The sequence below is a fragment of the Syngnathus typhle genome, linkage group LG9 (assembly GCF_033458585.1).
Source record: "Syngnathus typhle isolate RoL2023-S1 ecotype Sweden linkage group LG9, RoL_Styp_1.0, whole genome shotgun sequence".
NCBI classification, from domain to species: domain Eukaryota; kingdom Metazoa; phylum Chordata; class Actinopteri; order Syngnathiformes; family Syngnathidae; genus Syngnathus; species Syngnathus typhle.
The window spans coordinates 7,444,764-7,466,218 of record NC_083746.1 but is presented as its reverse complement, the minus strand read 5'-3'; the positions used below and the strand labels follow the sequence as shown (position 1 = coordinate 7,466,218).

General features: G+C 40.9%; 1 protein-coding gene and 2 long non-coding RNA genes across 3 annotated transcripts; 1 reads left to right on the top strand and 2 right to left on the bottom strand.

Annotated features, from left to right (window-relative positions):
* Window positions 1–10,193: 10,193 nt before the first annotated feature.
* On the bottom strand, window positions 10,194–15,091 carry LOC133160106 (uncharacterized). The gene is made up of 3 exons (XR_009715814.1): window positions 14,876–15,091; window positions 13,281–13,339; window positions 10,194–10,317 (listed from the first exon to the last, which is right to left on the bottom strand). It is a non-coding gene; the product is annotated as an uncharacterized LOC133160106 (long non-coding RNA).
* LOC133160105 (uncharacterized) lies at window positions 14,578–16,198 on the top strand. Its single transcript, XR_009715813.1, has 2 exons — window positions 14,578–14,810; window positions 14,882–16,198. It is a non-coding gene; the product is annotated as an uncharacterized LOC133160105 (long non-coding RNA).
* Window positions 15,112–20,156, bottom strand: arsh (arylsulfatase H). The gene is made up of 11 exons (XM_061287685.1): window positions 20,042–20,156; window positions 19,659–19,802; window positions 19,458–19,579; window positions 19,275–19,397; window positions 18,854–19,056; window positions 18,555–18,775; window positions 17,976–18,112; window positions 17,548–17,685; window positions 17,117–17,276; window positions 16,916–17,037; window positions 15,112–16,821 (listed from the first exon to the last, which is right to left on the bottom strand). The coding sequence occupies exons 1-11, from the start codon at window positions 20,044–20,046 to the stop codon at window positions 16,466–16,468; spliced, it is 1,731 nt and encodes a 576-aa protein (XP_061143669.1). The 5' UTR covers window positions 20,047–20,156; the 3' UTR covers window positions 15,112–16,465.
* Window positions 20,157–21,455: the final 1,299 nt, after the last annotated feature.

The window sequence follows — 21,455 nt, the reverse complement described above, 5'->3', positions numbered from 1 at the left end:
CAAAAGATTAGTTAGTTATATTCAACTATATATTAAAGGAAACATGATTTTTTTTGGGTGGGGGACAATTTTTGTGAGAAAGGAGAAATAGGGATCAGAAAATCATAATGCCACAGACATTGAAATGAATTACATAAGCAGCATGAAGCATAGTGCACGCTGGTTCCCAACAACACACAAATTACCCATCATTTCATATCTTTCTAAGGGGAACTAGCATTTGTGTAATTAAATGGAAAGCAGGCTATCTTTTTTTTTTTTTTTTACATAACCGAGCTTTCCTGCTCTGAGAAGCAACGTGATTTCCTACTGCACTGAAACAAGCTCATCATATTGGATGAATTGTTTCCAGATACATTTTGTTACTGATTATCTGCTGTAATTGCTATCAGTGATCATGATGAGCGTATTTCCCATTGAGACGTCTCCGATTCTTTTAATGTTCATTTGGAAACCAATACGTTTCCCTTTACGCCTCATTAACATCACACCAGCGTATAAATGAACACGCCAGGCTTTTTCACTTCACTTCCTCACGTGTCTACAAATTGACCAAAATAAAAAGAGTTATCTTCCAAAGCCTTTCATTTAGAATTTAGTATTGATTGCAAAAAATCCATTCATTCAAATATATTATTAGAATATTCCTAAAGCTCCATGTGCCACATTTGGATGAACCTTTATTTCTTTCATTCATCTCTTTTGTTTTATTCAGTGGGTTCCCCATCTGTGCAAAAGAAGAAAAGCCTCGAGTCAAGGCTGCCCTGTCAGCAGCTCGGCCTTTCAACGCACCCCGTTGCGCATACTTCACACAGTGATATCACCCCTCTCAAACCGGCTGTGTTTACACTTGAACTTAAACCATCATCATTGCCTGATATCCATCAGTCGCTACGTCAAACTAATAGAATGAACAGGACTTTAGGCTACAAGAAGGGAGGCGGGGTCACTGTTCTGACCTCGTTTGCTTATTTGAGGCAGTTTAATCAAGTAACTCAGCACTAAATCAGTTATGCCTGAATAACTGTTATCTTGTTGGTATTGAACTTGACATAGTCTCGGTTATCATAATACCTCACCAAAAGTTTAATCTATTTTCTCTTGAAAAATTATTTCATCAGGGAACCCATAATGGACCCCAAACCAACACTCGGACAGTTTTTCATCCATGCAAAGAGAAGTTTGCGTGGAAAAGATGTAAAATACAAAATATGTACACACCGCGAAAGAATACTAAATATTTGGAGACTCACTAGTATCCAGATAGATTTCTTGATATCGATATAAAATTGTAATATTTGTCTAGAATTGACAATTAGGTATTTTATTTTAAATGGGTGATCCTCACAGTTACAACAAATGATCATGTATTATTTTGGCGCTTAAAATGTTTCTTAAGGAATGATAACAGACGAAAGAAAACTAAAGAAGGAGTTCAACACGGTTTACGTCAGTCTTAAAATGAATTCAGCTGAGAGTCAGTGACCTCACCGCCAGGCATGATATTTTACACCAGGGGAGACAACTGGTCACTGCTGAGCGCACACTCAGATGGGTGTGTTATGGCGCACGCAGCTGTGTGCGTGTGTGTTACTCTGCTGCCATAGAGATGAGAATTACCTGCTCGTGAAAGCGTTTCAGTCAGAGACGACAACTTGGAACTGAAACTTCAAGTCCATCACAACAACATCATGACGTTCCTCCACTGATGCGCCTCTAAATCACATCAGTAAATTGAAGCATTAAACGAAAAGAACATCATGAATCTTATCAGTCACTGCCAATGTGTCATCTCCGGCAGGCCAGAGAGAAAATCCATGCATCAGCTCAGCCTGGATGCTAATGCCTCTGGTATTCATGCAAAATGATCACCCCGAGACAAAGTGACAGCAGTCACAGTAAAGCGCCTCAGTCTGATTAACACAACTCATTCTCCGCAGTCAAGCCAGGATCGAAACTAGATTTGGTGACATCACATCCTTGAGCCTTGAAGCAAATCTGGACATTTTTAGGACTTTTGATACAAAACGCAGCATGTTAGTACATCTACCCAGCCCCTGATGCCCGTCAATTGCTCCAGAGTTCTAAAAATAAATAAATAGCTAAGCAAAAACGTACACCTCGACGCAACAGGGTCCTGCTAAATAAATAAATAATAAATAAATAAAAATAATGCAACAATTAAAATTAAAATGAAAGACAGAACACAGTAAAAACAATCCCACAGAAAATATATATTTTTTTGCAAATCAATGACGCTAAAACAGATAACTGCCTCCATACTACATACCTGTAAGTAAATGAGTCTTTCCTTTCATATATGCACATAATATATTTGTACTAAACTTGACTTCCTTTTGGTTTGCCCAAGTTTGATGTGTAAAATATTTTTACACGGAAAATGTCACTGTAATTTGCTGCTGTGTTTCACTAGTTTTAGGTATTCTCAAGATTTATTGAGTGTCTAGTGTGCAGGGTGTGTCGGACAGATGGTGAGTGATGCTCTCATGTCAGGGCAGTCACTGTTCTCAGGAGGAAAAAAAAAATGACTCATGAGCTACATTAGTGGATGGCCTACATTAACTGGAACCTGGACCACAAAGCCGGAAGACAACCCAGTATGCAATCAAAGATGTGCAATCGTAAAAAAAAAAAAAGGAAACCTACGGCATTCCATGGAGAGATCAAAATTTGACCAGAAAGCTTAGATGGCTAGCTTTGAGCTGTGTGAGTTTCCATCTCTTTTCAAATATGCCATGACTGAGATATAGGAAGCAACAAAAGAGCATTTCGGGAACACAATGCTTGGTGGATTAACCATTCAAGTCGTGCTCACACCGGGACAAAGATTACCGCAAGAGCAGAGCCGGTGCAAAGATAGCACCAGGCATGAACCCGGCTATCACAAAACTAAGGAGCTCTCACAATGATGCCATTTGTATTCCGGTAGAGTTCCTCGCCAAAGTCCACCACCACATGACATGTCCCATGAGAGGTCAGGACACAATGGTCAACGGTAAACAGACAGCACCATTGACATGCTTGAATCATGATGAAAATTTCAAAAATAAAATAAATGTATTTGAGATAACTCACACTTGGCTTATTTTTACAAAAACTACTAACATGCCTTTTCACCATCTGCCTCTGGGGCTGAGGGAAACCCAATCTGCAAGCTTCTAATTTGTAGCTGCCCATTTCCTGGAGGTGGGAATTGCGGAGTAACTCAAGTTCTAAGTACAGCGGAAAAACGAAAGCCTCAAACCAAAATGAACAAGGGTTTAGACTTATGAAATATGGTCAGTCGGTCTCCTGCTAAGATACAGCGAGGCAATCTCCTGGTTGGAGCAATAATTAACGATACGTGACTGCCATATCTGACCCAAAAGGAACCATCAAAAAGCGCCTGAAGGCAAAATGTTGAAGGTCATTTGTATGATGGCGAGCTGTGCATACGTGCAAGGCCATGCAGACTTTATGTTCCTTGTAAACGGCAGAGGCAGGCGGGAAAGACACATCCACTACCATGACTAACATCTTGCTGGCTATGAGGCAGTGAGATGGAATAAATATGGAGCCAGCATCTTGGATTGTTTTCACAGATGCTGCCATGAGAAAATGTTGTTGTGGATTTCAAAATTCTTATTCCTCGAATGAGTTGTTTTGCATATATAGACACACGTGCGTCAAATGCATGGAAAGTGCACACGTGTTGACACAGTCGCACACGCTACAGGTGGCTGAGATAATGACTCATGACAACAATCCTGCAGCAGGTGAGCTTGCCAGAAGTGAATTAGGATCGGAAAGATTAGCGGTGGATAACGGGATTTAAGGACTGCATAAAGGAATGCATGACGAGATAGACAAGTATGAGGGAGGAGAAGAGGGAAAAAAGCAATAAATCGGCAGATGCAAGAGTGCTATATGTGAAACAATGGCGCTTGATTTATGGGATTCCTCCCGAGAGTTGAATGAAAAAAAAAATCTTGTTTGAGCAATGTGAATGGAACGATGATGAATGTGGACAACTGGATAGTGCGATGAGCTCAGAGCAGAGAAAGGAGGGGTATAAGAAATTGTCAAGGCTCTCCAGCCAATTAAGTCACCTTTGGAATGACGACGAAAACAAAACACAAGGCACATGAATAGAAAAAAAAAAGGAAAAAGAAGGGATAATTGATGAAAGAAATATCATTTGTCATGCCCTAAAATGCCAACCGAATGGCCTTCTCAAGCTTCTGGAAAGGAGGGATTCTTTTTTTCTTTTAAGTATCCCGAGGTTCTACAACATATCAGTGCTGAAAAGTGCAATGAGGTGATGACACAGCAAGAACATAGCTGCAGACCAGGAGCAGTACAAGATAAAGTGCGGGATCTGCAGACATCTGTTTTATGTCAGACACAGGTCAAAGCCTGATAGCAAGACCTGGAGACTGGGACGTTTGGGAAGAAGAAAAAAAATGAAGCCGACCAAGGAGAACGAGGCTACAGCCAGTGAGGAAAACATTACATAGATAGAGGTGCCTAATTGGAGGAGACAGACATTATTGGCTGCAAAACGGTAATGGTGTATCTTGTAACGTTTGTCTCTCAGACAGAGGCTACATTGCACAGATAGACCCAGACAGATAAGCAAAAGACGAAGAAAATACGACCCACGAGGAAACTTAAGCATCACATGAAAGAGCAGAGCACTTGATGCAGGGACACCGAAAGCTGCTTAGCATTAGCGAACCTTTTACAAAAGGGGATGTATAGATGTCCTTGCACTTCCACTGACACACGTCTACTCAACTTCCATCTTCTCCTCTGCTTTGACCACAAAACCAAACTCTAAACACCAGGGCTCACAAACATTCATTGAGATGGGAGCGATTGATTCAGTATTTTTATTTTTTTTATATCATAGGCTACCTTGCTTTCCCTTGGAGAGCCAGTTAAAATGTACATAATACATTGATGGAAAATTAAGTCATTAAAAATTAGAAGCTAGTAAAACTTTTCAATCTCAACATTATTAAGTGAGCACAATTTTTGTTATTCAATTAGGAAAGCTGAATCCGCAGCACTAGATTTGCCTTGGCGGGCCAGAAAAAATGGTGGAGCAGACCGGATCCGGCCCCCGGGCCTCGGGTTGGATACCTATGCTGTATATTACATGCCAACAAATTTTTCTGGGTCATACACACAATACTCAGGGCCTGATAAAGAACCTCTAATGGCGATCCATTAGAAGTAGTAGAAATGTACAATATGGTATTTTCAAATAGTGATACAGTTTGGGCCCAGGGGCTTCAAGTTTAACACATGATGGAATCAGAGCTGCTTTAGTGAGAAGCCTCAACGGAGCTCGCCAGCTAACATTGAATCCCCTTTCTGATTAAACTGCAGTCAGATGCTTGCTTCCCTATAATTTCTCCACAAGATTAAATTTGTAGGACTTTGTGACAGCACAGCTGTGCCATCTTAATTCTTTATCGTAGGGAAAATTAGGTTTCGTGCAAGTGCTAAAAGGTTTCTAACAGCATAAAAGGTGGATAGAGGGAGGGAGGGAGCGAGGGAGCGAGCGAGGGAATAAAAAGAAGAGATTCATCTGAGGGAACGACAAGGAGATGCATTTTAGACTCCCCAGCGATGGGTCTTGTCACACAGGCTATGTTTTTGTGGAAGTTAATGAAGCATTTTCCAAACATCTGTTTTTTAAAAGATTAGCTGACTCATGTTGCAGTTTTCAACTAACTCCAACCCCCCAAATTGTATCCTAACACTTAATCTTAACCTTCAACACCAGTCTCAATCCTAACTTCCAAACCCTGATCGTGATACTAAATCCTGAATCTTTTGTTGCTTTTTTAGGGTAGGGTGGAAGGTGATTAGTGCGGCCATTTGGTGAAAGAAAACCATTTAAGTTATTTATTGCCCGAGGGAAAAAAAAAAACATCAATACAGCTCACTTTGTTTCTCCGAAATGAAAATACACTTTGTGTTTCCTTACAATGTGTCCGTACACAATATATTGATCAAGGACACTGGCGAGCGGTTTAGTCATCAGCAGCGTTTTAAAATATTGATTTGAGCGCCTCCGTCTCATCTTGCTAACGCACAATGAATCGCTTCATTCTGCAGTGTTTCCCTGACCTGTGAATACTTTTTAAACACATCATATATATATATCATTAGTTTTGAGCTCTATTTTGCCGAGGAAGCGTATGTATAAGTAGCAAGGATTACCATTTTCTGTTTAGCAAGAACTTTACTCTGCGGGGAGTTGTTAAATTAAAAAACTATTGAAAGTGGTCTCAAGAGTGGAAACATTTGCTGCACTTCATTAAATATGTAGCTGGTTGCATATACAGGAATCTCTCGTCTCACTAGTCACATTATTAGGTACACCTGCACAACCTAGGGAAGTTTAATTTAAGATGTTTTTTTTTCCCCAGTTTCGACATCGTCGATAAATACTGCATGTTTGCTGTGGTCGTAGTTTGCCTTGTAATAAATTAAATGACTTTTTTTATTATTTTATTTAAAAACACTGCAACAGGATGTCAGTGTTGTGTCCATAGCAACCAAGTAAAGAGTGAAAACCACCGCACGGCTGTTTTGGCAAGGATTTTGATGAGAAGTCAAGTGTGATTGAAAAGTCTGTTTTGCATAGATTTAATATTTGCCTCTGCTCCTGCATGAATTTACGAGTGTTAAGCAGACACTGGCGTGGACGTATTCAAGCGTCCTTAATGATCTGTGTGCATGTCAGCGTGATGCGGCGCACAAGGAGATGAATCCGGGCAAATCAACGCTAGTGTGTGTGTTTGTACGTGGATGACAGGCTGCCGGGAGCGCAGGCAACACCATCAGAAATTTAACGGGATGGCGTTCTGAGTCAGCAAACCGGAGGGGATCTGAGTCAACTCGCGACTGGTGCTTGGTGTCTCTTGTGTGCGCGTTGTGCATGTGCCCACCAATGGCGTGTGTGAGTGAGAGGCCACATGTCAGCTTCAGATGTAATGGCAAAGGGTGATAATGTGGACGATGATGATGTGCAAGTTGAATGACCACCAGAGTTTATTTTGTCTCAGAATTAGGAGCCGCCATCAGTTGATGGAGAGGTGGGGGCATTTTTATCAGGTCTTTTTTTTTATTCTATACTTTTCTTTTACGAGTCTTAAATTTATTTTTTTTAATATCTTAATTTGTTTTGCCTTCAAATTGTAGCTTTGTAATTATATGAAGCACACTGTTACCTTGTGTGTGAAATGCGCTATAAAAACAAAGTGGCCTTGCCATGTAAAATGGAGGTCATGTAAACAACGCAACACAAAATGGATTTTATGTAACTAACCTTACAAAGCACTACAAATATTTCATGTGGGTAGAGCTCCGCATCTTTTTTTAACCTGCTATCAGTTGCTGTAGTATTTTTATTTTCTGGAATGTTATTTTAAACTGTACACTTCAATTCAGACCAACATTAAACTTCAGTTTTAACCAATCAGATTATTTTTAGATATAATTTGAGTGAGAATCTGTGAAGTCCTTAGACTATTTTAAATAAAAGGAACACTATGTTAATATACTTTTTAACATACTCATTCTTCATTCTAGCATCCACTTTTCTTACCAAATATAGTTGTTGCCCATGAACAGGATTAATTTCAGACGTGCCTTTTCAAACCCCTGCTAAATGCTTGTGAGAGGAGTTTAAGCCGTCATGACAGACCAAAGCAAACCAAGAAAATGGAAGAGAAATGAATAGAAAGACTTTATGGACACGGAGTTTCTATCATGCTCTCTATAGCCCAGTGGATTAGCCGTTTTGAGAGTGGAGGGGTGAGGGAAGCGCGACCCACAAATGCAAACAGAGTCAGAAGAGCAAGGAGAGGAAATATCCCCCGAGACCCTCGGTACATATTTGGACAGACAAACAGAAGCATCTGCCCGCCAACTCGACTGACCAAACTCAGTCAGCCGCGAGTGGCTGAAACTAAATTCAATATGCTACACACAATTCGAATACGTTGTTAAATATGTCAACGTATTCCTTCAGGTTTTGATATAACCCGGTCACGTCAGCATTTGAGTGACAGGCTCATTGACATTTTAATACCATTTGTGATTTCATTTAACATTTTCTGGGGTCTATTTTTATCGACTGCGCAATTGCTCAACTATGACATCACATTTAAAGAAAAGGAAGGCGCTGCTTAGATTAGCCATGAATGAAATCGGCCGCGAGCACTCCCACAGCAGTGCAACCACCCTCTTGCAGATCCCCCCCCGGCTTGTGGTCACAGTTGTGCCTCGGGCAGGATTTACGCCACTCACAAAAATTTAGCCTTTAGCCTTTAAAAGCACACAGCCTGGTGTGTTTATCTTTTGCCATTTTCAACCACACCATCTGTTGGGCTGCGTGATGTACAACAACACCCAACACCTCTGAGGGCAACAGTCAACGTTATTTATTATTTATGAAAGCGCAAGAGTAGCTTTTTTCTGCAACCTGATACTGTGATGACAAAAAAACATCATCACTATCCACTCTCTGGCAAGTTCCAGCAGCCAATTAGCTTTAGCAAGAGATGACAAAACTAAAAGCTCTGTTAACTTTGTTAAGTGGTGCTTTGGTTTTGGGAGAGGTGAGGAGCAAAGAAATATTTTTGGCACAAGTTGAGAAAGGTTAATCGCATAATCACTGCTTTTTCTTGGCCGAGAATGAAAGGTTTTAAAATCAAAAAGTGCCATTTATGTTGTGAGCAGTGATTAAAGGACTACTTCCAACAGCTGAGTCATATTCCTAAATCGCCACCAATATTTATTTTTGTTGATCCCCATGAAGAGTTTACGTGTTCTCCACTTATAAAAATACAAACAGCTAAAAAGAAATAAGCACAAGCACATTAATAGGAAAGAATATAAAACAATCCATGTCAATAAGACTTTGTCCTTTAGTGCAGTTACGATTCAATCTAACCTTTGTCTAGCAATGAGTGTTTGCATCTGCTAAATAGTTATTTTTTTTGTATTTCTAGCTGTAAAGTTCTTTTGATGAATCACCAGCCAACAAATTTTAATACACGTCGGGGAGGTTAAGGGAGCAGGTGTTCACCATCATTTGCTGGTGGTCCAGTCACTTTATGAAGCCGAATGTGATTGGTACTGTTCCAAGCCGGAGAAAATCAATGTCAACTTTGCAACTGCAGACAGCGGATCAACTTGCTTGAATTGCAGTAAATAAGCTCGGTGAGTCATTTTAATACGCCAAAGTTTTTTTTAAGTATATTCTGAAGTGTGGGAAAACAACAGCCTCGCTAACACATTCCAATGTACTAACAAATACGAAATACAAAAAGCTATTTTGTTAGAAGCATTCGGCCTACATTATACCAATGTAGTCAGAAAATAAGTAAAAAAGTTTATGGTTTTATTATATCTGTAATGCATTATTTATATTCTGCATTTTTTCCTCCTGAACGCCACAAGGTATGCGCATGCGGAAGTAGATACGCATAATCGACTCATTTACTTGCCCTGCCGATTAATCGATTGTGTCTTACTAATTTGATGTCAATTTGGTGCTTGTTTGGCTGCATCACTCGGTTTGAAGAGGAAAAAAGAAGTGTACCCATATAATAATGAGAGCTGTGTCTTCTAATGGTCTCTATTCGTCACAAGAAAACATTATGAATGTTGAATGACGAATGTTGTCAAACCTCGAAGAACTCATTCCAAAAAGCGAAACCTTTTCAGTTCAAACCGAATGCTGCAGCTTTGTGAAGCTTGCTGATGATTTTATCATTTTCTATTCCGTTAGCTCTCGTTTCTTTTGTTCACCTTATTGGGCTTCTCTGCTTTTGTTCTTCTTCTGTTTTAGAACTTTGGATTGCTACGCATAATCTGAATAAATGTGCTCACCTTGACTATTTTCAATAAATCTTTAAAAGGGGAAGAGCAACAATGAATTCAGCCCGCTAACAATTATCGTCAGCTTTGCAGAAAACAAAAAAAAAAGCCAGGCACTGTCTTGGGTTGTCTGAGATCTTTTGAAATTTAACACTACTAACAAGCAAATTTCTTATAAGGCCTCCCTCCCTTCCCATGTCTCCAGACTTCATCTCCCTTTCTCTCTTAATCTATCACTCTGCTCCAGCCTTCACGTCACCCCTTTGATGGTTGCATTCACCCACCTCTCACCTCCCGTGTTCCTTTCAACCGAAATGACTCAGCGTATTCTCCTCCGCAGTTTCCAGCTCAGCTCGTCATGTTCTCAACCCCGGAGGAAGATGTGACCTCTCTGACACGGCCATCAGCAAGAACCTAGGAGTCAACAAACCATCAATAATAATGTGTAATGAGCTCGGGTAATATACACTTACTGAGCACTTGGAACATCTAAAAAGATGCGCCAAAATTATGCCTTGATAAAATAAATGATGCTTAGTTGCTAATATTCGGACACTTTTATTTTCCCGGTATGGCACAGTGCAGTTATTCGCACTGGAACCATAAAAAATAAACATTCTTTGATTAATACCTCTGTGTCAAACCTAAGAACGGAAGCAAGTCGTTTGGAACATTCAGGAATGGAAAATCCCATCCAATTGAAAATACTACAGGTGGGAGAAAAGAAATATCTCTCATAGTGCACACGCATGAGATGAATGCATGTGTGTTGTGTTGGTCATGTCAAGGTTCTTTCAGATTTTAGCGCTCGCTTGAACACAGTTGAACAAACAAACTGCAATTGCTCCTTATTTCTGCCAAAATACTCGCATCAACGTACAAGAGAGGAACTTGGAAAATAGCCTTGACCGAGGCTAAAAACGTCTTTACACAACGATGACGCACACCGAAATAGAAAAATGCTAACAGTTTTCTGTTAAGCAAAATCATTCATGTTTCCACCAAGCTCGTGATACTTGGTCCTCAGCTGAAGGTGCAGAACATTAGAAGAGGGACGTGAGTCACTGTGGTTAAAGTCCATATGTCAGCAATAGACAGGTCCGGGCTGACCGAGGTTTTACAGATGATATGATTCTCTCTCGCTCTCTCTCTCTCTCTCTCTCTCTCTCTCTCTCTCTCTCTCTCTCTCTCTCTCTCTCTCTCTCTCTCTCTCTCTCTCTCTCTCTCTTGCTCGCTATTGATTCCTTGTGGAGTCATCTCTCACTTCCCCCTCAGAGTGCATCTCCCTTTGCAGAGAAAAGACAAATCATCCGGTGCGTTCTGGCACTTGTCCCCGAAGAATAACTCTTCTCAATAAGGCCGCAGAGTGTTTTCTGCATGTGCGGACTTTAAATTTCGGCTCACGTGACCCCTTGCTCCCGAGTCTTTGCTGCTCTCGGGTTCTGATTATTTCTGCTTCCCCTTTGCCCCATCACACTCCTGTCTTTTCCGAGCCCGAGGCCTCCCTCTCCATCTCGGGCTGTCTCGCTTCATCTTTTCTCCTCCGTCTCCACATCAATAGCTCTCAATCTCATTCTTTCCCCCAGCAAAGAGAGTGACCCTTCAGTCCTCTGTCACCCCCTCTGGCTTCAGCCTCTTCGTCATGGCTCCCGACTCCCTCTCACATCTGTGGGTAAACATGACCAACGCTTCGATTACCCTCTTGGCATTTTGTCATTATTATGCCCTCCCCGAACTCTCCTCCGTGGCGCTATCCCATCCGGCGATGACAAACACTTCCATCCGTCGTCCATACTTCGCTGCCTCCTTCCTGCCCCTTCAGTGTTTAGTGTCATCCGTCTTTTCCCCTTCCAGATAAGATGTCCGCCCCCAAACATCTATCATTTCACTTAACAGCGCATCCTGCCATCGAAAACATAAACATTTTGGTTGACATTCAGCAAATCAGCCTTCAAATTGTATGCTCGTGCACCCGGACGCCGTTATTGTGCTCGTTTATACTTTGGCTCAGAATGGACGGCGCCATTAATGACAAGAGAGCCAAACGTTGCAACGAGCAATTATTACAACGTGACTGCTTTCCTTTGCAATTACATCAACGGGGGGGGACACTGGCTGGTGGCCACTCGGTTTAGCGTCATCGTCCATTTCAATAATGGCAACCAGAAATGTGGAGCTCATATTGGCCTTTGTGCCAATACGTTTAGAACCCGAGGGAATTGAAATAGAATTGCGCAATGGAATCAGTTCCTGGAAATGATCGCTCTTGGTCTATATATTATGTGAACCTAAAAAGAGTGTGTTTACACACAGATATTATTTTTTTACCTAATCAGTCAAATAATTTCCACTTCTTCTTTTGTATTTCCCAACAGTTTGGAAATAGCACTAAATACCTAAAGCCATAAAAGTGCATTCAATTGATTTTGAAGTATTCTCAACATGACAATTCAATTCCATAGTGTCCTACCAAACATGTGCTACAGGACGAGCTGACCTACTTTATTTATAAAAAAGGAGTGTTTTGCTTTAACAAAAGGAAGTCTGGTACAATAAAATGCGAGCTGTCTAAATCGTTGACTCATGGGTTTTCCATCACTAGCAGGGAACAGATGCGGGCCGTGCATCACGCATTAAACACCCTTTTGTTTAAAAAAAAAAGGTGACTGACATTACCAGAACATCTGCAGCATGAGATGTAATACAGCTTGTGTGTGTGTGTGTCTGTGTACTAGATTAGGTGTCCAATATTTGAGGTGGTTTACTTGATGAAAACCTGCAATTTGCCCAAATTAAAATGGCTGCTCTGACCCCTTCGCAATAAGCGAGAGTCATTCATCATTTCTGCGGCAATGGACTCTTTTCGCTAACGTGGAAAAGGAGTGCATCCAGAAGAGCTTTATGAGCTCACGCTCCCAGCCAAAATCTGTTTGATAAAAGGTTCTGGGAGATAAGCTAAGCCTGTGTGTGTGTGCATGTGTGTGTTTGAGGGGGGTTGAAAAGTAATTGTCCCATTAGCTTGCTTATTAAGCTATCTGTTTCTCATCAAACCCCACCTCTCTAAACATTTCCTGCAACCGACAAAAGAAGTATGTTTATAGCAACAATGATAATGGGTGTTCCTGCATTTGAATGGTGTACAGCAGCACATGGGCGCTTTAATAATCGTGCAACAATAAATATGCATCAATAGAATTGTTTCAATACAGTGATTATAAAAAGGAGAATAATTGCAGATGGTAGCCAGTGGAGTACTGTGGAGGTTTCCTCCATGAAATCAATGGGAGAAGAGAAGGGCAGGCAGAATAAATGTTATGGAACATAATTATTTATGTATTAATACTAACTTCCGTGTCACTGCTTTTGGAATTACTTACGTGTTTCTCATGGTTTGCCAGCATGAACACGAACATATCAGATGTGTGTCAGTTGAAATCTACATGCAAAGAAAAAAAAACAGTTACAGGCGTTAAATCTGAACTGGGGACTTGTGAATCTATCCAAAGATTTATTTGTATCAATGCATGAAAATTAGTCATGTCCATCAATGTCATAGGTTAGCATTTAAAGCATACATGCTCACTAAGTAATCACACATGGAGATGAGTGCACCACTGTCAAGGCGAATGTAAAGCCATACTATTATTTTATAGTTGATATATTAATATTGAAATACTTGTTTTCGATTATTAATGAATTAGCCATTAAAAGTGAGAAGCTCATTTCATGTGTTGAAAGGTACCTTGTGATTTATTGATTTATTTTAAACCTCAAGCATGATATTGAGATGCTTTTTACGGTGGACATTTTGCACGTGAGGCCAAATCCTGCAAATTCAACATGAAGTAAATGTTTGCATGAGTTATGGTAAGTTTTTAACATTTGCTGTGCTTGTAACGCTTAGCCTGCACAAGATAAAAAATTTAAAGAAATTAATAGAAGTTTACAGAGCGTATTGTTTGTTTTAATCGTGTATGTAGCACAGCGTAATACCTTTTGAACTTGGTCCTACCAAATTGAAAACCGTCCGGGACAGCCGCAGGACTCTGAGCAATGCATTCTGGGATGTGTAGTCTTTACAATAGTCAGAGGGTGTGCACGCTTGTGCAACCACATCTGAGTTTTGTTTATTGTAGTATTTATGTTTCATTCGAGTTGACTCATGGTGGGCTAATTTTGGAAATCATTTTGGTCTCATTCCTCAAATCTGACATTTGACCAGCGGTGTTTTGATTTTTCCTACCCACTTGTATATCCAAACAAGCCTCAAGGTAAAAAAAAAAATAATAATAATGATAATAATAACCCAACCAAATTCAATACTGACTCATTCTGGCAAACACCTCATTAATCATAGAGTAAGCCAGATATAGCTGATTAAATATTCATATCACATCTTTTGTATTGTACCGCGCTTGAAATAAGCTCACAAGGTAATACTCGATTGGTGCACACTAAGTTATGTGGGCTGTTTCCCTCAGGGCACATCTACCATCTCCTCACATCCCCAACGCAAAGCAGCTCTTTCAAGGCTCCCTTTATTATTCCGCTTTTCTCTCCAGATCTGTGTTTGTGTGTGTCACAGCGGGTGTTGCAGAAATGCTTTATGGCTTCTCTTGCAACATTGACCTTTGCAGCAACCGGGCTCACCCACTCTTAAGATGATATACTGGTCGTGCATTGAGACGTGTGTGTCCATGGCGCTCGTGTTTTGCTCACATGTGACTGCCACGATGAACGGGCAGCAACATTCTATCCCACCAGCAATCATTAACTTTGATGCACAGGCGGACGTTATTAGGTACGCTCGGCCGTGTGATTTACTTATCGTAAAGAGAACAGAGGAGCTACCGTAATGAACTTCAAGTGGATCCGAGGCACGTCTCTCCGCTGCGGGGGCAGAGGAGGTAAATACTACGCTCGGAACTGCAACGATTAATGTAATGATGTACGTGACGTTTCCCCGACTCACTTGCAGATGCAAGCTGAATATCCGCAGGCACGACGGAGGAGGAAGAGGAGGAGAGAAGATGAAGAGAGCAGTTTGAGGAGATGGCGGAGAAAGAGACGAGGAGGGAGAGGATGGGAAGGGAAGGAGAGCAATTATTGGCTTCTGCTGCAGCCAACTCTGATGTTTTGACAGTCAGCCACTGCTGGAGGGAGACGGGCCAAGCGCTGATGATGATGAATGATGACACTGAGGCTGGAGAGGTTCACACAGTCTTTACAGTCTTTTATTGGTGAAGATACAGTATGGAGAGCCACAGGGTATCCTTCCAGGCCCATCGGGATTCCATATAGCCTCGCTTTTGACTTCTTGAGAGTCTGAACTAAGCAAATTTTCATGTTGGGATAAGGCCAAAATATGGGGAAAAAAAAGGAGGGGGAGCAGGAGCATGTTGCGAAGCAAAGTGCAGTGACATCTACACATATATATGCACTTCTGTGTCTAAATAGTTTAGAAGGGGCCAAAAAATCTCTATAATTCATCATAAATCAACACAACAGATATCACACTGCATGTACCCATCACAAGTATCCCTGCAATAATTCATTTTTTTCCTCCCTGGTTATTGTGCACTTGTTGCTAGGCAGGATTCCTGGAGACAAATAACTTGAACGTCATAGACCAGTGATCCTCAAAGTGTGGTCCAAATAGCACTAATGGTGCATGAAAGACTGAATTTAAAAAAGAAATATTAACATTTAAAATGTTCCAAATCAAACATATAAGAATGAAGCATGTAGTTACAAACACGGCCCATTTAACCTTTTAATCCAGTAGGGTAATTTTTATTTTATTTTACCTTAACTAAAGTGCCTTTTTAAAACTAAAAGCAATGTAATGGTTAATATTATTATTGTTGTTTACATCAATGTTAACCCTGCCCGGTGTTAACACTACATATTATTTATGTGCAATTTGTAGTTATCTAACATGTTTTGTCATTGTGAGTTATTGGTGACGTGTTACTTGTTATGTACTGGGAAACAAAATACAAGAAAATCACAGAATACAATGTATTGCACTCGCAAGCAATCAAGTGGAATCAACAAGGTTCAAAAGGGGAACTGGTGGATGAACATGACGATAAACACGTACGTCGGTTACTAAGGCGACCTTGTGCTGAACACTCTTAAAATAGGCCTTTCTTGCCTTTGAGAAATAATCCCAATAATGCACAGTGCAAATTGTTCTTGGGAGAGCTCTGACAAGGGAAATGTGACCTTTGAACAGAGCTACCTTAATCATACTGGGCTTGATTGCCTTCAAACTTAACATGGATCTCACAAATCCAGGTGTGACCTTCTGCCATGCACATTTGAGGAAAAAACACAAAATCAATTGACTTTTTGAATTAGGTGAGAATTGAGACCTGGGCTAAACAAGGTCAAAACCTAAATATATGTTTAATTATTAATTATACAGTCAAGTATCCCTATGATGACATGGACCTGATGGCTCCAAAAACAATCAGACTCTGCCCTCTTGAGGCACACAGTGTCAACTACAACATTCTTCCGGTTCCAAATGAAAAAGTCCACTAGTGATTTTTTTCCCCTACCTTGCGTCTTCTTTGCAGCCACAGAAAGGGAATGTCCCACAACATGGCTGAAGCCAAGGTCTCCACAGAATCTTGTCCCAAGTCATCTGGTTTGGTTGTTTGTCCACCAAGGAGAGCTGATGAGTGTGCATCGCTTCGGTTATTCGATGGAGGACTTCTGCGTAGCGAGGCTCTGTTTCGGGGCCCAGCGGATGTGATTCTGAGGGGTCCCGGAGAAGATCATAGAGCAGCGGAGGGTCATGTCGTGTCACGTGTTCTCCGTGACACGAGCACGTGCCCAGGTCATAGCATCCCACAGCTCCCGGGGGGGAAAAATTTGGTGTGACGAAATGCACCTTGAAGATGGAGTCGCCTGAGTAAAATACACACATATTAGGCCGTGGCAATATCCAATGCAAACACAAGATTTGTACGATCGTGAGAATAGTAATTCTTTTTGAACATACTGTCTGGTGGGTGCCAGCGTGCTGCGTGTAAGTGGCTGCCACAGTAATGGAACATAAACTCATGCGCCGATCGAGTCACCTTGTCCTCCAACAGCGGCATGAGGTTGTGACCATCTAACGGCCTTTAATTGAAACTCACATGAGCATAGTTTTGGTTAAGTGAATCATCACGTTATGGATTAAAAAAAAGATCAGCAAGACCTGTCGGGTTGGGTGTCTCCAGCCAGATGTTTCAGGGTGGGGTAGAGATCCATGAGGCTGGTGGGCTCGTCCACCACTCTCCCAGCTGCCAGTCTGCCCGGCCAGCGGAAGATGCCGGGAACCCTGATGCCGCCTTCCCAGCCCCCCATGAATTTCCCACCTTGACAGGTTGAAATTCAGAAAGGTTAAACGGAAGGGGACATTTTTTTCTTCAATTGGTTTTATTCTTGTACTAAATGTAAAATATTTTTTTTCATTTAGCATTAACTGGGGGTTACACACTTGTATGACCATTAAAGTGTGAAAATTGTACTTAACACATCTTAATAAAATCACCGATTTTGTTGGATAAAAAAATAAAAAAAATAAAAAAATAGGAGCCTTATGTTGCATTTACAGTTGATGTAAGGCTTGTGAGAGGTGCCAAATACCTCGGAAAATGCCGTTCCAACCTCCTCCCTGGCCAATCAGAGGATGAGAACTCTCAATGTGCCCTCCGTGGTCTGACGTAAAGTACATCAGAGTGTCGTTAGCCAGGCCCAACGAGTCCACCGTTTTGGTTAGCTCACCTGCATAAACACAACAGTACTAGTTATTATTTATATATCATGACTTTATGATTTCACAACAATTTTTCCTGAGTCAATATACATAAACACAGTGTACCAATTAAGGCAAGTTAGCTGCATAGCTTTCTTAACTCCACTTGTTGGGGCTTTTCCTTCTTTTGGAATTAGTTTCACAAAAGCATAAAATGCAGCTCTTATATTATATAAAATATTATTTTGTAGATAATCTTTTCAGAATATTATTTGGTCAAATTCCAAATTTTGCAACTGTTTCATTGAAACTCGCTTACCGACGAGCCAGTCCATCTCTTCCACATCGTCACCGTAGCGACCGTGGCGGCTTCTGCCCGCGAAAGCCGGCGAGTTGAAAAGTGGCGTGTGGACGTGAGCCAGGGAGAAAAACAGAAGGAACGGATGATCGGTATTCCTGAAGAGGAGAAAAGGAGATACGATATCGTTGGACAATCCACACTGATAATAAAAACTGATTGTCGTTGACTGCCCCCTTTGTTAAGAGAAGCTTTAGCGAGTTAATAAATAACATCTACTTACACTAACGACTCAACCTGAAACTGAACTCTAATGAATGTGAATTATTTTGAGACAAGCAAACTTGTTACGCACCTCTCGCACTTAACAAGGCAATTAATTGATAGTTCTGTTCGTAGATGAGGATACTAATGTATTACCGCGTAGACATCGTTATACTTTTTTTTTTTTTTTTAGTTCCCATGATGCGTTGTATCAGATAAGGAGTCTGAGTCGAGATCCAATTAAAATGAAAGACTTGGACTTTGGTTTAAAATAAATGTGATTGAGCCATTCCCACTAGCTTATCTATGTTCCCAAATGGCTTCCAGTGTTCTAACCTCTCGATGAAGTTCTGTGCTTCCGTCAGCAACCTGTGAGGCAGAGTCTCTAGCGTCATGGGCTGTTCCACCACCTCCTGGTCCCTCATAATGATGCAGTTCCACCTGGGCAGTAGTCCGAAGACAGCGTACCACATCGCAATCAGAAGGAAGCTAACCAAGAGGAGCGCCACCAAGAGCCACGGGTTGATGTCGATAAGGCCGCAAGCTCGAACACACATCTGTGTTCAGACACAAGTCATAACTTTGAGTTGACACAATTGTAATTAAAGTGATGCTTTGGATCAAAACCTCCTCACCAGTGTGAAAAGACCAACCACGAGCAACACAGAGATCTTTTGGAACGTGTGTTGCAGGTGCTTCAAAATGTCCGTCCCCATGCCAAGAGCGCAGTCATTCGAGAGGGTTAAAGGCAGGCCGTAGAAGAAACTGAAGCTGTGCTGATTGGGGTGATGACAGTGATCCCCTCTTTGCTCACAGCTCAGGCCGAGGTGCCATTTACCTGTATTGGATGCACAGTACATGACAGTGATTGAGTGAAGAACAAAATAAAATGATGTTCAAATTTGGCATGCATGCAGTCCACTACTTGAAAACCAAAGTAAATCGTTTTTCACTTGAATAAATAGTTCTTCACTGGAAGCAATGCACTCATAGACCACTAGGGCTTTGTAGATTTGTAGATTTGAGAGGAAGTAGGCCAAATAAATAAGTCCTCACCAACTAGGCCAGTGGTATATCCTTGTTGCTGCAGCCTCTTGGCAAAAGTTGTCTCCCCGGGTGGCAGCCCGCCCGAACCCCCCAGGAACACGTTAACCTGTACCGCACCTGCTCCCGCCATCCCTGAAAAGAAGCTGCATGAAGACAAACAGCACAAGTCAAGTTATTAAGTCATGAAGAAACCTGAGCGGACAGCGTAGCGCCCCGTCATGAATGCCGCCCGGCTCGGTGTGCACAGTGGGGCGGCTGCGATGTGCTGAGTCAGCTTCACCCCCTCAGAGGCCAGCCTGTCTATATTGGGGGTCCTGCAGGGGCACACAAGGGATAACAACAGGAAGCTGGTAACACGTACTTATCCACAGATGTGCACTAATTTGTACTGACCTGATGGTGTTGTTACCATAGCAACCCACGTCACCGATTCCCAAGTCATCCACCATCACTAAAATTATGTTGGGCTTCCTGATGCTCTCCTGCCCTATGACATCACTCGCGAGCATCAGGAACAGGACAACAAGCAAGGAGGACCTTTAAGGGATAATTCATTGCTAATTTAATCTTTGATTTTAAAAAACTGTTTTAAATACCAATATTATCACGAACAAATCAATACATGTCGCATATTTAGACTTTAAATATAAATGTACTTTACGATCTTAAGGTTGATGCACTCATAACGAATGCAAATGCAAATAAATGATGTTGAAAAGAGAGAGCCACGATGTGCGTTCCATTCTACTACTATTTGTTTTTTTTTATTAACTTACCACATCGCTGCGAAAGTCAGGCGATCTCTGCAGACTTTGAAACGAGCACTGCCGTAAAGCAAATTTCTCTGCCGTAACTATAAAAGCGGACGTGCGCGGCACGAACGGAGGCGTGGAATCTGCTAAATTTAAATGGTAGATTCAAAATACTGGTAAAAAAATATATATATACCAATTTAAATCAGGAATGCAAGTCAATTTTTCTTTTTGTGCTGATCCTACCTGCGTTTTTTCTCTTATGCTTTCAGTTTAAATAGTGTTCCAATATAACTATAATGTAAAAAAAATACACAAATATCTAATCAAAAATACATTTAAGGTGACATGTATCTATCTTTGATTAAGGTTTGATTTCACCTGTATAATTTAATCTATAAAATGCTTCATAAAAAGTGGCAGCTATCCTCATCACAAATTAACAATAGAATGCAACTAAAAATGCAGTAGAGGGCTTGTTTTGGCCAAAATTTGAATATTAAGGCAATCAAATATATCTTCAAAAGTTGTTGCGAAATATAATTGTTACATTTAATGTTTTTGTTTCAGACACGCAAATATTGATTTTTTTTTTTTAATGGCATAACTTACATGATGGTGGGGTCGGTCGAGCAAATAGTATTTTACTTGGAAGGTTATGAATGTTGTCAGTGTGCAGATGCCTCTCTAAATACCTGACATGTCGAACATTTCACGTCACGTTTTTTTCTCACTTCCTCCCTGCAATTTATGACTTACCTAACATCCAACAGATACTGACAAAGTAATTGACACATGCAGCTGAATGAATAAAGAAAGACTGACAGGCCAACTCCCACCGAAACTGCTTGTTTAATTCAACTTTTCAACATTATTTACACCACAAGTGCTTGATGACGAACATGAAGTCTACAATTTCTACAATTAAAAAAACACACTGAATAGCCATAGAAAAGAAGTGATATGTCTCAATATTTTTAAAAGGAAATTTGAGATTTGTGTTCATAACCCTGTTGCTTCTCATAATCAAGATAATCAAGATGTGCTTATAAGGCAGGAGCGGTCCACTGATGATGTAATAATAAAGCCAAATGTTTTTGTTTGACAGCTTGAAAAGAACATTATGCCTGTAGTTTTGTTCAAAATGTATCATTGGAATTTAGGGATGGGCTTAATCAATTCACTGATCATTGGGAATTGAAAATGAAAGGAGGAATTTGCTATAATGCAGTAAGATTCATATATAACCTTTCTTAAGTTACTTCTTCCTTCGCCCCTTCGAATCTATGATCGAAGACATACCTCGAGCATGAGACATGCCCCCGTACATAACGTGCACTGTAAACAAGTAGTCGCGGCTGCTACATTGCTAGCGTGACTTGTGTAAGACCGAGTGTTGCAAAACTGGTGTGTTTTTCTTCAACACAACATTCAATTA